This window comes from Notolabrus celidotus, chromosome 9 (genome assembly GCF_009762535.1).
Source record: "Notolabrus celidotus isolate fNotCel1 chromosome 9, fNotCel1.pri, whole genome shotgun sequence".
NCBI lineage: Eukaryota > Metazoa > Chordata > Actinopteri > Labriformes > Labridae > Notolabrus > Notolabrus celidotus.
In genome coordinates this window covers 30,245,128-30,260,470 of record NC_048280.1, presented here as the reverse complement: position 1 = coordinate 30,260,470, position 15,343 = coordinate 30,245,128, and the positions used below count along the sequence as shown (strand labels likewise).

General features: G+C 40.6%; 1 protein-coding gene across 1 annotated transcript in view; it reads right to left on the bottom strand.

Moving 5' to 3' along the window:
- The window catches only part of sema4c (sema domain, immunoglobulin domain (Ig), transmembrane domain (TM) and short cytoplasmic domain, (semaphorin) 4C), a 114,811-nt gene that overhangs the window by 31,457 nt on the left and 68,011 nt on the right, over positions 1-15,343 (bottom strand). The window contains exon 4 of the mRNA XM_034693048.1: positions 3,207-3,361. Coding sequence (XP_034548939.1) covers positions 3,207-3,361 — 155 coding nt within the window. The remainder of the gene's footprint in view (positions 1-3,206; positions 3,362-15,343) is intronic.

Here is a 15,343-nt window from a genome sequence, read left to right as displayed (position 1 = left end):
TTTATAGAGCACTTCTAAGAAACAGGTTCATCCCGAGCGATTGCAGGAAAACAAGTTATACAAATTAAAACGAGGACAATAAAAAAGTGGATTAAATAAGTGCATCATAAACTCAGAGAAACACAGCCAAAGTGTATGAGCAAGTGTGTGTATGTGTGTGTAATTGCCTGTGTACTCCCACACATTCACAGTGGATGTGTTTGTGCTGATAGGAGTGAAATATTGAGCCAATAGGCAGACACTTTACGATCTTAATGTTGGCAGCTTACTAACACTATTACTGTTGGAAGCATTTAGTCACAGATGACATTAAAAATGTCCAAGTGAAGTTATAACTTTGCAATTTGTGAGAAAACATTTGAACCAAGTCCAAAATGCGTAAAAGTTGCTGAACTAAAAGTCTTAATCTTAAAAGGAGTTTAAGGTTATCATGCTGACATTATATAAACAGGTTGGTGCCTCGTTTCTGTTGAGGATTTTCATGCTTCAATGAAGCCTAGAAATGATATAACTTTATTTGATAAGTCTTAAAAACAATACATAAAAATGCATCTATTGATCAAAAGTGTTATTTTAAACAACTGTTTAAGTGTTCAATTGCAACTTTAGAGTTTCCTTTAACAATCACTTAAAAAGCTCTGTCTTGTTTCTAGAGCCATAGCAACTGAAGCTTCTACTGGCTAAACACACTATTCACAGGCCTTCAGAACTAGCTACCTTGGCTAACATAAAGGCTAACTTTCATAACAAACTACAAACATGGGATGCATTAGGCTACAGTATAATCATCCACATGCTGGTCTGTATATTATTTCAGCATTATTATTTATTCCCTTGTAACAGTTGTGAAAGCATATTAAGTGGTAAGCTGGTGCTAACACTGTGAGCTAGCAACTAGAAAGTTAACATTGAAACATAATCTTTAAGTGCAAGGCTTTTGTAATCACAAAGGACTACAACTGAAACAATATTACATGTGATATTAACTGATGATATTCTTTGTTTCCTTTATATTTGTCTTGTTGGATAACTTTGCAGTACAAGTTGAATAGGTAATATTTTTCCATTACATACCCTACATAATGGTTTTACAATGTTAAAACCAAGCAGCAACTATGGGCATTTCAAGACACAATACTGTTTGATAATCATTGGCATCTATTCAACGATTATTCAAATAATCACCCCCCCAGCAGACTGACAGCGTCTGTCTTGATCTGTATGTCTGTGTTTCTGTGACGTTGCGTGGAGTGTATGTTTACATTTTACAGCCATGCTCAGTCTCTGGAAATACAGAGAGATTCAGAAATGGAGAAAATCGCTGCGACTGTCGCTAATGTTTTCTTCTTTTGTTATAGGTACATTTCGACCAAGAGTTCCGGGGTCTTTTAGACCCCATAACTACTTCCCCCGGAACTAAAAGGTTCCTTTGCCCCCATTGTTGTCTGTGCTTCGACCACGGGCTGAAGTCCCTTATAGATTGTGCAAATCAGGCCAGTGACGTATGGAGAAAAAAAATTATAATGAATAATATTTCTAAATCTTAATAACAATCTAAACTAGTATGCATTCCCAGGAACTCCCTCTGTGTTTCAACAACTGTGTAAACTCCACAATCACCGTTACGTTCAAACGAAAGTCCCAGGACCTTTGAAAAGTACTACCCCCCAAGCAGTGGCTTTTCAGGTGGGTGATTATCTACCCCTGAACTAAATTTAGACCCTGGTTCTTCAGGTCGAAATGCACGTAGTTCAGGGGTAAAGTCCCTAATTGAGGGGTAAAGTTCCTGCGGCCGAAAAATGCCTCATTTAATGCAGTTAGCATTCTTCTTCTTCTGTTACTAAATGCGGTTAGCAAACAGGGTTAAGATGCTCTACAGCCACCTTCTGGCGGGAATACCGTATTACAACCAGGCACCGGTAATAACAATGAAAAATTGTACTTTTAAAATGAGAAAATATTTGAAGTAACTCTTCAATTTTTAAGTTAAAGAATATTCGAATACGCTAAAAGCATTGCCCATCCCTAGGGGCAACCCCATCAAAACCCATATTACAGTGCCTGTTTAACAGCAGGCCTGGATATGGGGGTTCTACAGACTCATCCATCAAGCCTCATTTGGGATGTGGCTAATTTGACTGACAGGTAGCCGTGTCGAAGCTGTTTGCTGGTTTCTAGACTTGTGGGAAGTTGGTTACACTGAGCATTTCCAACATGGTAAAGGCCGTCATTGAGCTGCATAATGCCTCTTCAGAAATGTCTGTATTATACACTCTCTGGTCAAACAACTCGTTTTCTCTGTCATTACTACTTCAGTCTTTCAAAAAAAACAAAACAACAAACCGATAAAAAATGAAATGATCCATGCAGGTCAAACAAGAAGCAAAGCTGTTTTCTGCAGTTTTCTTAGCTAACTGCAACAATTAATCCTCTTTATTATATCTTCGACCTCTCAAGAAGGACACTTTAATTCATTTTGAGAAGATATTAAATTGCGGGACAGTTCTTACATTATAGCTTCAACAAGGCCTGAAGATTTAATAAAGGAATTACAGGCCAGACCAATAAAATACCAAAAAGCTAGTATGACTCAGTGGACTTCATTATGGTATTATTTGGTTCTTTGATTATGTGCCAGGGTTTTGTGTGTGTGTGTGTGTGTGGGTTCTTAAACGTCCTAGAGTCCATAAATGAGTTAAAGAAAGAAGAATAAGGTCAGCCTTCAAGTTAATAGGCAGCAAAGAAAGTGGAAGAAGCATAGATTATGCTTTATTTTTCTTTTCTTTCCTGCTAATCCAAGCAGAACCTCTGTCATATTTTATGCTTTTCTGTAATAATTATATCACATTTAATATCATAATTGAATTTGGTGTGTTTAAATGAAGTATTTGAAATGTGTGTTTATCTCCTCGGCGCTCAGTATTCAGGCAGTGTGGATGAGATTAGCTTTTTGTTCCTGAGCTGTCCGTCATGACGCTGTGTGATATTAAATCTTATGTGTTATCATTTCATTTCTTGCATTTCTACAAAAGCATCTCACAGTGTGTGGGTGTTTGCACTGACAGTTAGTCAGGCAGTGATGTGGGCATAATTATTTTTCTTGAAATCCTTCCCTGTCTGTATTTAACTTTTAAAATTTTAATCGCCTTAAGTGTCAGAAAATAAAACCTTTAAAGTGTGTGTATGTGCTTCTGTGCGTGTCTTACCTGTGGTCTGAGCTGTCTGCTGATGTCGTTGGGGTCCAAGGCAAACAGCGCTTCCCGTGCTCCAACGTACAGAACCCTCTCATGATCGGACAGAGTCAGCATGCTGTAGTTGCTAACTCCCTGAACACTGAACCTCGCCATGCTGTCCAAAACATCTGCAGAGAGAGACACAGAGATGCATTATTACATAACAGATAATACATAGCTGCTAAGCACATCATCTTAATTTAAGGGGATCTGTTTCAGTGTGCAAGGTACATCTTATCCACGTCTGTGCTTTTCATTTAATTGTGTGTTTTCTGACTCCACTTTCAGATGCTGCAGTCATCACCTGCAGCGATTTAGCCCATTTTTATCTTTTATCCACTTCTTAAAATTTGCATTCCTGCTTTCCTTCATTCAGTCATTAAATCTGCTCTCATCAGACCATTAAAAATGAAAAAGTCTAGGATCATTTGTCCCCCCATTTACAGAGGCTGTTGTCCAAGTGGAAACCTCTGGTACCAAGACATGAAACCAACGCGAAAGTGCAAAAAACTGCAGTTCCTCGAGTGTCCAATTGAGTCTGGCTGCAAAAGCCAAGGAAACCTCATTAACACCCTAACATTACAGCAAAATTCAACACATCTACTACCTGGTTTATAAACAAATGTGGTCTGAAGAGCTAATTAATTTATTTCTACACACTGTTCCTATTTCATAACTAATCTGTTTTGAAGATATAATGATTGACAGTGAACTGATTTTCTTAATTAGGGGCATGGCTACGTTGATGGACAGCCGGGCCTGTTGTAGCTGTTTGGTAGGAAGCTTAAGGTCAACCTTAACTTCACCTCTCTATCTGATTCTAGTTTGAAGGAAAGCTTGTTTCAGTCAGCACTTCCAATATGGCGAACGCCATCATTTGACTCTAAAACGCCTTCTTAGAAATCTGTGGATGATGTCACTGAGGCTACTTCCATGTATTTATACAGTCTATGCTGTAGTCCTTAAAGTGTGTGTGTGTGTGTGTGTGTGTGTGTGTGTGTGTGTGTGTGTGTGTGTGTGTGTGTGTGTGTGTGTGTGTGTGTGTGTGTCTGTGGAGGGGTGTTCAATTAAAACCCGGCCTCTTTGCTGGATGTCAATCCACTCTCTTCCCAGACTCCTACTCTATCCACTGTCCTGTCTCTCATATAAGGGAATAAAAAAGACAAAAAGTCTGTGTTTAATGGAAAAACTTAACAAGGTTACAGGCCAACATAAAGTTGACATACTTAAGCTTGCACCAGTTCTTTGTTGCATTTCAGCACGTTTCAGCTCATTGTTTTGGATCCAAAAAAACAATTGCAAACTAAAAATGACATTACATTGTTTAATACTTTTTTTGTTTATTTTTTCATTTTATGAAATCTGTTGACAGTACAGACTACTTTTTACTAACTTTCTTTTTGAATCCCTTTGCTACTGTTTGTACCGAAACACAAAGACACATTCCTTGTATGAGTCAACCACTTTGGCAATAAACCGTGCTCTCATTCTGATTTAAACACTTTTGTCAATGTTTTGCAAGTAGTAGATAGTTATCATTTCTTTGTGTCGCCCATTTATTGATCGAATCATGCTTTGGCAAAATTGCTTTTATAATACATTCCTGCTAACAAAGCTCTGAAATTGAAATTGAATCAGACAGTCCTCTTATTCTATTAAAGTGGTTACAAAATTGAATTTGATACCATTTACGCTGTTGTTGATGTCGTCGGCTGACGAGAGTAGAAGTATGGCAGTGCATTTAAAAGAGTCCACACACACTCAGAAATAAGATTCCCCCCATTCAAAGATAGAAACTTCACATTAAGACATCCAATTAAAGCAAGATCATATTCACACAACAAAACTGAAGTTGTGAAATAACAGCATTTTTCCTCAAAGCTCTCAGAAAGCTCATCAGGTCCTAATGAGTTTGTTCAAACCACCCTCAGTATCGTGCTTGAAGATCTGCTTTAAACTCTTCCTGCACTGAAAGCTTCCCAAGCTCTGTATTTACTCTAAGGACCTGGAGCTGAGGTCTCAGGCCAAGTCTGATAAGTTCCAGATCTGCACGTCAGAAGTGAGATAAGGCGGTCGTCTGTTTGGAAAAAGCTGTGTAAATAAACAAGAGGCAATGATGTTCTCGGCCTTCCAGCTCTTGATTTGATGAACAATGCATGGAAGTGTTTGAAGCCAGCAGCAGGGCTAAGGCAGCACTCAGAGCTTTTAAAGTAAGAGTATATTAATGAACACAGATGATGCAAACTTAATTCTTGACTGATAGCAACATTTGCAAATCAGCACAATCTGCACAGTCACAGATTTTTTTTCCCATGTGTGTAAAAAAGTAATCTCATACAGCTTCAATCAGCCTGCACTTTAATGTGAGTTTGTTATTGAGCCAGATGCCAGGACGTTTGTATTCAGACACTTGTTCAATAAAAACTCCATTAAGGCTGGTCATTATCAAATTGAGGAAATCGACTGGGCTTGTTTTGGAAAACAACGTAAATTGTGTTTTGCCTCCGTTCAACACAGCTTTTATTCCAAATATTGTTAAAGGACTCATCCAATCAGCACTGCAGCATTAAGAAAGAGCAGCTTAATCTGTCCAGACGGAGCATCTGCATACAACAAAACAGGGATTTAGAGTTGGACTAAGTTGCATTATAGCAAATTGAAAGTGGGATCTGAGCAACAACGTGGACAGAATGCAGACAGAGCTTAGGGTTGCTTATAAATGCATCCTAATAATGAGAGTAAATCTGCTGAGGTGAGGAGATTGTTCATTATCTTGGGTGCACATTCAGATGCAGATCGCATTTTAATACAAGCTCTAAATGAGGCCTTTACTCTGATTAGGCAATTGCTCAGACTATGAACAGATATATGAGCCTCTTTGGAAGCTCTCTTATTGATTCTTTAGCATCACATAGGTGGATCTCTGTGATTTATCTCAGGACTTATGAATTTATTCTGGGATTGCTCATATTTTGGGGTTGTTTCTCATCTTCCTGCTCATGCACCGACACAAACAATCTCCAAAAGATTATGACAAAATCACAAAATGTTCTCTCTGCGGGCCCATCTGCAGGGTGTGTTGAAAAAAAAAAAAACACAGCTGACTTTTTTTCATCAAAATTTCAAAAAGATGCACCCCCTGTTCTATTGTTCACTCTCAAACACTCCCACATTCACACACACGCCCGAATACACACACTCTGTTCAAATCCCCTGACTAGCATACAGACAAACTAGTGGGGCAGAGCAGATGAGAAAGCAAGACAGCGACGGGAGGAACGAGAGAAAGGATGGTGTTTAGTTTTCATTATCCACACTCGTGTTGCTTGTAGTGTCACCTTGTTCTCCCTCTCCTCCGCCCCTCTCTCCCTTCATCTGCGCTGATAGAATGTGTGCAAAACGCAAAGCGACGACAGCCGTCTGCACGTAATGCGAGCTCATAAATTGAATGTTTCTCTCTCTGTTTTCTACAGCATGAATATTTTCACTTCTCTCCCCATTTTCCAGACTGAAAATAGCAGCTGAAATCCAGGGAGGCAACAGCAGGAAGTGGTGTGATTTATGGTGAGACTAACTGCTCATGTGACGCTGTGGCCTAGTTGGGTCTGAATAGACTTACATACATGGAGGAGGCAGCTCTGATAAAGGAGCCGTGTGTGAGTGAGAGAGAGAGAGATGAAAGAAATTGAAGTGAGTTTTATTCCAAAACCTTGGCGGTGTATGTATTTAAATATTAAGAAGCCCTTGATGTCACTAGAATGAAGGTCAGCTTTAGATCTTCCCAGAGTTTGTTTTGAAGTGAAAGGTGATCCCTCTTTAGAAGTGTTAGCAGAATTAAATGAACAATTAGACAACATTGCTTTCACTTGAGTTACTCATGCCAACCACAAGACCACTTTAACAACAAAGTGGTGCATAAAATGGAGAAAACACACTTAACTTTGAAGATGTATGATAAGTCCTGAAAGAAACCGAGGGAGCCTGTAGAGTGGCTTCACAACAGCACAAAATCCATCATGATGGAGAACATGTGATGTGCTTAAAAAATAGAGAGGCAGCTGATAAGAGGACTGGGAGTCAGAATGATTTTGTGGACTGTTGTTTCCAAGATAAATAAGGAAATGGCAATGAACCCATGAGACATTTTCAAAAGACCAATTCAACACACCAAAAACACTCTTACTGTCACGAGTGATAAAGATGTTCCTTTCTGAACTTTTAATAAAGTCTGCTGAGTTTTTATTTATTTATAATAAAAAGATCTGCCTCTATGCCCCTCTTTGTGCTCTGTGGTCAGCTTAGATGTCCCATGAAGCTGATTTGTGCGGTTCCCTCCTGTCTAGATCATCTCTGCTGCTTTACTCATTCTTAACTGTACGTTGCTTCAGATGAAAGAGTCAGCCGAATGAAACACTGAAACATTCAACCTTTTCATACAGCATGACAAGTTACAGGCGCAATATTTACACCCCTGAAGAGTCAAGCTTCAATATAAATGTCACTGAGGAGCGATGGTGGGGGGTAGTCTTCCCTCCACTGTGCCAGTAGGTAGAACCAGAGGCCTTACAGAGGCGTGACAGGATCGCTGTGAGTTAGCAGAACAGGCAGGGCATGTGTGTGTGTGCTTGTATGTGTGTGAAACTCCTGTTGTGTGTTTAGCTCGTCTGAAATTTCACACTGGGACACAAATTTTACACCATTGCATGATCAATATGTAAGTATAAAGGCTTGATGACAGCAGAGCTTCGTTAAAACACTGGTGTGATATGATCAGGCCTACTGGCATCGTTATTTTGAAGCCTGTGGCCAGATGCACCCCATGATGATTTGAAAAAGCCTCCTATCAAAATTAAAATTTCAAATGTTTTTCCAATTTCACGCAACACATGACATAAAATAATGCCCCCCTGTGGCTCGAGTCTTTATGCAGAACTTTTGCAAGAAGAGTAAAAGCTGACAACATGCTCTGAAATGATTTACTTTGAATCGGAATAGTTGATGTGTACACGTACCAAATATTAAAGTTTGAAGACCTGAATACAGAACAGTTCTGTGAAGTCCAAACAGCTCCATAACAACATCTGAACCATCCTCACACGTTACACCCTCCACTTAAACCCCACAGATCACCGGCTTAAACACGCATCAAACATGACTGACAACAAAGTCTGTCTCATCATGTTATGATGTGGTTGGAAAATTAAAAGAGACATGCTGTGAGAAGTACAGAAGGATGGATGAAGAGCGATAAAGGAAAGGAGGGAATAAGTAAGCAAAGGAAGGAAGGAGGATAAGTACCCAAATCAGCTTATTATCTGAAGAGCAGCCGTGTATAAACATTAGAGGGTATGTACGGATGAGGGAGTCTGATGAGAGTGAGTGAGGAAAGACAGAGAGAGGGCGAGAGAGGGAGAGAGGGACGGAGGGAGGGAGAAAAAGAGAGAGAGACAGACAGACAGAGAGATAGAGGGAGAAAGGGAGAGAGGGATCCTCAGGGGAGAGCTGAGCACATCTGCTCTGTTCCACACAGCCGGGCAAAAAAAACCTCCAGAGCTGACACACTTTTATCCAGTCACACACACACACACACACACACACACACACACACACACACACACACACACACACACACACACACACACACATACACACATACTTGTATCTCGGCACGTGGTGGCTGTACACACAAATCAGTGCACATCTGAACACATGAACATAGACAGAATAAAAGACACGTTGCATTTGTCTTAACAAAGACAGACACACACACACACACACACACACACACACACACACACACACACACACACACACACAGACACACACACACACACACACACTTACATACACACACTTTGTACACATGCTTTCACTCAGAGCAGTTCTCCAAGGTACCTGCTCAGTGATTTGAAAGTCTCTACCAGCAGAGGGGCCGTGTTTTGCACTGGGAGGCGTGTTGGAAGTGATCGGTGGCTCTGTTGTTGAGAGGTGATTGGGGCAGGTACACTTACCATCTGCCACCACACTGAGGCAGCCCTGAGGCCACCTGCTGTGTGAGGGCTCCTCTGTAACACAAACAAGACTGTCCACACCTGAGGTCCATCACTGGGTAATCTCAAACGTGTGTGTTTCAATTCTGTGTGTATAATTTGTGAAGGATATTCATATAAAGAATGAAACACACAAGAGTCATTCCTCTGTTCATAGAAATTCAACTGTTAAGAGCCAACAAATGAGACTACCTTTGAACTGAACATATACCACATGACTCTTTAACTGCAGTTCCAAGCAAATGAATCAGCACAATATTAACTTTACACACTTCATGCCAGACATTTGCGAGCTATTTCAAGGTTTAAATGAGGATTGTTTTGGGACTTTTCCATCATATTAAAAAGCAGGCAATGTGTGTAAGTGTGTGTAAAGACAGTTTGGGTTAAATTACAAGGCCTTTGATGCTAAGAGACAACAGAAGAAAAGAAGAACATAAATAAAAGATTGTGAATTTAAAACGTTGTGACGAGATGAGGGAGGGTTTAATAATTCCAACAGATGACAGGAGAAATGAAAACAAAGGGACAGAAAAAAGAAAGCTGGAGTATAAAAGACAGACGGCTCAGAGGGGCTGACCGGGTCAGCAACATCTGAAACAAAGATGATCAGAGATCACAACTGTACAGGACCTCTTCACCGTGTGTGGGTGTGTTTGTCTTCAGATGGGTGCGAGGCAGTGATAAAGGAGGGTAATAAAAAACAACAAAGAGTGAGAGACAGACGTTTGCGTCTGTAAAGGTGTGGGTGGATTATTTGCATAAAAATGGGTTGAGCACTTGCAAGAAGAAAACTTTTGTTTATCCTATTTTGCAGAAATGAGATGAATCATATAAAGTCTGACTGATGCATATAAATAATACATGTATGGCTGTGCTTTAAAGGAGCCATAGCAGAGCTGAACATGTGCGCTTCTGAGCTCATTAACCACAGCTTTTGAAGGTTATGCTTGACATTTCCTCTGGTCATTTTACAAAGCACAGTTAGGCAGCTGTTCCCAGTGAGCACTCACCAGGATTTGAACCTCAAAATATAGTTGAAAAAGGATGAAATCAGGTCTGGATGACCAACTATTCAACTATTTCCAACCGTCCATACCAAGACTACATTTCATCTTATTCTTCAGTCATGAACACTGCACTGCATGAGCCACGTGATGTATATAAGAGGGTCCAGAGGCAGCGTATAGGGAGCTATTTCATCTCTACAGAAGAAGAAAAAAAAGATGACTGCATATGTTCAGGAACTTGGGCAGTGCAACTCCAACCACGAAGGCAGGAAGACCCCTGGATGCAAGCGTGTATGTAACATTAGTTATATTACATACCATGATAGGTCTGAGGGTTGGGCTTGCGAGTAAGTGCTGCACAAGTTGTGCCAACTATTTTTTGATCTTGACTGTCACACCCTGCTCACTTGTACAATCATTTTACCACTGTATTTAAGAAATGCAGCTTGACAACACTCTAAAATTAGTGGGACTGTGTCATGAATCTTGCAACAAAAAGAATATTTCCTGTTGAGAAATATAGTTTAAACATACATGTTGAATCAACATCTACAATTAGATGTTGAAAAAAATGTTCACTTTTCATCATTTTTGAAGGTCTTTTCAAAGTTGGTGATGGAGACGTTTTTTTAAATGTTATTTCAACTGAAAATGATCACTGGGTTATGTCCCATTCATTTCATTATTTATCTTTATTACTGTGAATTCAAGGTTTTGTGGCAAAAAAGTGCTAAATAATCTCAAAGTTTCTTAACTAGCAATTAAGAAACACACTAAAAAAAGTCAGATTCTTTGCTAACAGACAGTTGGCTTAGCAAAAAGCCTGTAGGCAGGTGGAAACTATTAGCCTGGCTCTGCCTGTAAGTACCAAAAGCTGTCTGTCATTTTCTATAGCTCTCTGTTTAACCTGCTTTTGAACTTCTTTTTATAGACTTCAAAACTGAGGTGTAAACGGTTGTGACATAGCTTAGCTAAGCTAACTATCTCATTGTAGCTTCACGTTTAGCTCACAGACATAAGAGTGGTGTCCATCTTTCTCATTTAAGTGTGTTTTTAAAAAAGACCTCCATTAAAGAGTTTTCTTTTTTAAAAATAAGAGAAGTAAACAGTCAAATCAATTCTTAGAAAAACACAAGGGTCGAGGTGTTAGTTTGTCCTGCTAAATTGCAAACCTCACACACAGGTTATAGTCCTTGAAGCCAGCAGCCCAGGTTTGATTCCAGCTTGCAGTCCTTTACCATATGTCATCCTCCACTCTCTCTCTCTCTCTCTCTCTCCACTGTCCTGTCCTCTCATTGAAGGCATTGTTTGTATTGTAGTAATATCTGATCAGGAGGATCTATATTTTGACTCATGTTAAGAGGTTTTGCACTCTATCCACAGGTGTCCAGTACACAGATCCATTAGCCTACCTTCAAATTGAAGCACAGTAAAGTACTTGGGTGTACGTACTTAGTTACTTTCCCCGACTTAAATACATGGAGATTGTTTTCATTGTGAGATCATTCAGTCAAGGGAAAGACTATCTTAGACGCTTTTCTATTTAATTCAGGACAGGAAGTTTTAACATCTGAGACTTGAGACGGGAAGCTACTGCCTGAAACTACAAATTTCCCATTAGACTCCTCTCATTGATTTGTTAGTTTTCTTCTTGTGTGTCTTGTGAGTTTGCTGTTTACCAGACTAAGTGTTTGAGTGTTGGACGCCGGCGTGTCCTTGAGTGCTCCACGAGGGAGAGCTTTCACTCAGTCCCTAAACGATAATGCAACTTCAGACAAAAACATCAAGAGGATGATACACCATAACAAGCTACAACACACGCAGTGTTTGTGAAAAGGAGAATATGAATGTGCTGGTTTCTTGCAATAAGGGAAACCAGACAAAACTTAGATATTTAAAGTGTTTCACCTCAATGAGGCACCAAGGATGGGAAAAGAAGAGAAACTTAATGCTGTGCGAAAGCTCGAAATCAACACCTGACAGTTTATAGTTCTTTGGAAAGTAATATCAACATCATAAAACGAGCTTTTTGTGCAGAAACAGTCTTTGTTGGTATACAAAGTGCAAAATGTGCTTGTGCCTGTGCAGTCTGAGTTTTGACATTTGTATGCCTTTCACTGTAGGCTATCTCAGGGTCAGCCTCGCCATCCAGCCCTGCCTAAATCAAGCCAGACCAAACACAACTCCCATGTGGTCTGGAGGAGAAGGAGGAGGGAGAGGGAATGAGGGGGGAGTGCCTGTTGCTTCAAGGCCATCTGAGAAGGTCTTGATCGGGGCTTGGCCTCTGTAATCGGCCTCTTCCAGGCTTCCAGCGCAGCTCCAGCCTCTCCCTCTCTCTGCCTGCTAAAAATACGCCCAGCCTCTTCTTATAGCTCCTAACCGCCGCGCCACTCACACACCAAACTATGATTAAAAGCCTATTTTAGGGAGAGCTTTGAAGCTGTAACAAACGCAGAGGCAGAGACAGACAGTCAGACAGACAGACAGACAGACAGACAGACAGAGAGAGGAGGGAGCGACGTTGCCCTGCGACCACACAAGCATGTACATCGGAGCGTGCACAGCGAGCGTCATCAGACCCTCATTTGAGCAGGTACCCTCTTTGAAGGAAACAAAAAAAACACACAACACGGCGCTCACAAAGATGCACACTCCCACGTGGATGCTCCAGCTTTGTCTCCTGAACAGACGACAAGTTCAGAGGAGAGGCAGGTGTACGACAGAATGAGAGCAGGCAGAGCGAGAGAGAGAGAGAGAGAGAGAGAGAGAGAGAGAGAGAGAGAGAGAGAGAGAGAGAGAGAGAGAGAGAGAGAGAGAGAGAGAGAGAAGAAAGGGAAAGATATACATACCACTACTTGATAGATGTGCAAAAATACCTTTTAGGTAATTATAGATTATATGCAATTAAAAATCAATAACAGAGATTTAGAGGATTATCCACACTGCATCACAAGGAATTTGTGTGCCTGAAATGCTTGTGACTGAATTATTGTGAAATGAAAGATGAAAACACAATGTAAGTACATGTTTGTAGGCTGTATAATTACTCATTTCTGCATGGTTTCAATGTGTAAGCCCTTGTTTGTTGCCTCTGGAGCATTTGTATTTCCTATACAGCTTCGTGTTTTTTGATAAACAGTCATGGCAATAGAGTGCAACAGAATAGAGAGAGGGATGAAGGGACGGGGGTAGTGGGAGGAGAGGAAGTGGTTAAAGTGGATTAACAGGAGATGAAAGAGGGAGGGTGGGTGGCTGAGGGTGGTGGTGGTGGTGGGTGGTGGGTAGAGGGGGGTTAAACTGCCAGGCTTGGTGGGGGGCCACCATCGCAATCCACAACAAGCAGAACAAATCAAGAGCTGGTTGATGCCACAAGTGAGCTTTTTTATTTTTCCATCCCAGAGTCATGGTTCAGCTCGTTGGACTGGTGCAGCAGGCAGGCAGCAGCTGGGGAGAGTTAGGTCTCTCTGTATGATGATGTGGTGATGACACACACACATTCTCTCTCACACACACACACACACACACACACACACACACACACACACACACACACACACACACACACACACACACACACAAACACACACACAGGAAGAAAGAGGGGAGTCTATGGAGCTCGGAGGGTGCAGCATGGTCCTACTATAGTTGTGTTATCTGACTCACTGAATGATTTACAAGCTAAAAATGTCAAGTATTTGGTGATTCACAGGAAGGGGGAAATCTTGTTTAAGTGAAAGGCCATCGAGCACATGGCACAGACTGATAGAGATCATGATGAATTCTTCTCATGCTAGACATGAAAATTTGGTCAAAATGCCAGAAAGTGTCATGAACCAGGCTTCAGACGTTGCCCAACACCTTGATATGCGATGTTGACTCCATCATAGTGATTACATTGATTATGAGGGTTTGGAAAAAAGCTATATTTTTTCTCTGCACACATCTGCAATTTTCAGGGCAGCTTCTTTTTTCCTCAAGGGCACCTTAAAGTGAACATTATGAGCCTTGGAAGTTTTCAGATTCTTTTTCAAATATTTGGTCGATCAATGTGGAAAAGTGGAAAAAAAAAAAGGGTCATAACTTAGTGGTCAAAGTGTTAGATGTTTCTCAGACCATTAGTCAGAATCCTGCCATGCCTGTAAGAGAAAAAAGAACCTCAAGAAGCTGAAACATTTCTTTGATTTACTTTAGTTTTCTTTCCCCCCCTCTGGTATGAACTCAGTCGGGCTTTAAGGCAAACTGCTACTGAGTTTCGGCAGAGAAACATTGCCTACACATCCTACAACCCTGGAAGATGAGCAACAAGAGTTTTGATGCTATTGAGTTGCTGTTAAAGCGAGGTGAAAAGTTCAATCTCCTCTTTTCAACTGTGTGAATGTTCATTAGCCTGTTTCCACAAGTAATACGACCATTTACTGCAATAGTTATATTAAAATGCAAAAACTAGCTCCAATTAAAGGTCCAAAACAAAAAATGTTGATGAGGGAGAAAAGCATTATAAAGTGGCACTGCTAGACCAGGTCCACCTAGCTTTGTATCCCAGAATGCTTTGCGCTTGCTAACCTGTCGCTTGCTTCTTTGAGCACCAATAAGTAAAATACTGTAACACAATATAATACCACTCTCTGCATCTTATACATGTATATTGGTTCCACAGGTGGACTGGATGATACACCAAATTCTACTGTAATCGATCCTGTAACCCCTTCTCCCACTCACTCAGTGAGTCACACACACTGAGTCACCCGACTTCCTGCAGAAATTTTACAAGAGGGCTGACAGGAAAAAGTCCAGCTAAAGTCAGAGTGAAAGTTTCCTCAGATTACATTCACAATTCAGCTCACATTCAAAACTCTGGGTCCTATTCTGGATTTCCAGTTATTGACCCTGACAGCCTCCTGATTTGGATTTTTGCACTCTACTCTGCTTCACTAAGCTTGAATGTCAAATCAGAACATACGCTACCATCTCAAATTACTTTAGATGTTCCAAGAGCTCCATGAGCCATTAAACCTCAAACATAATGAGAGTTGGTGGCCAATCAATCAAT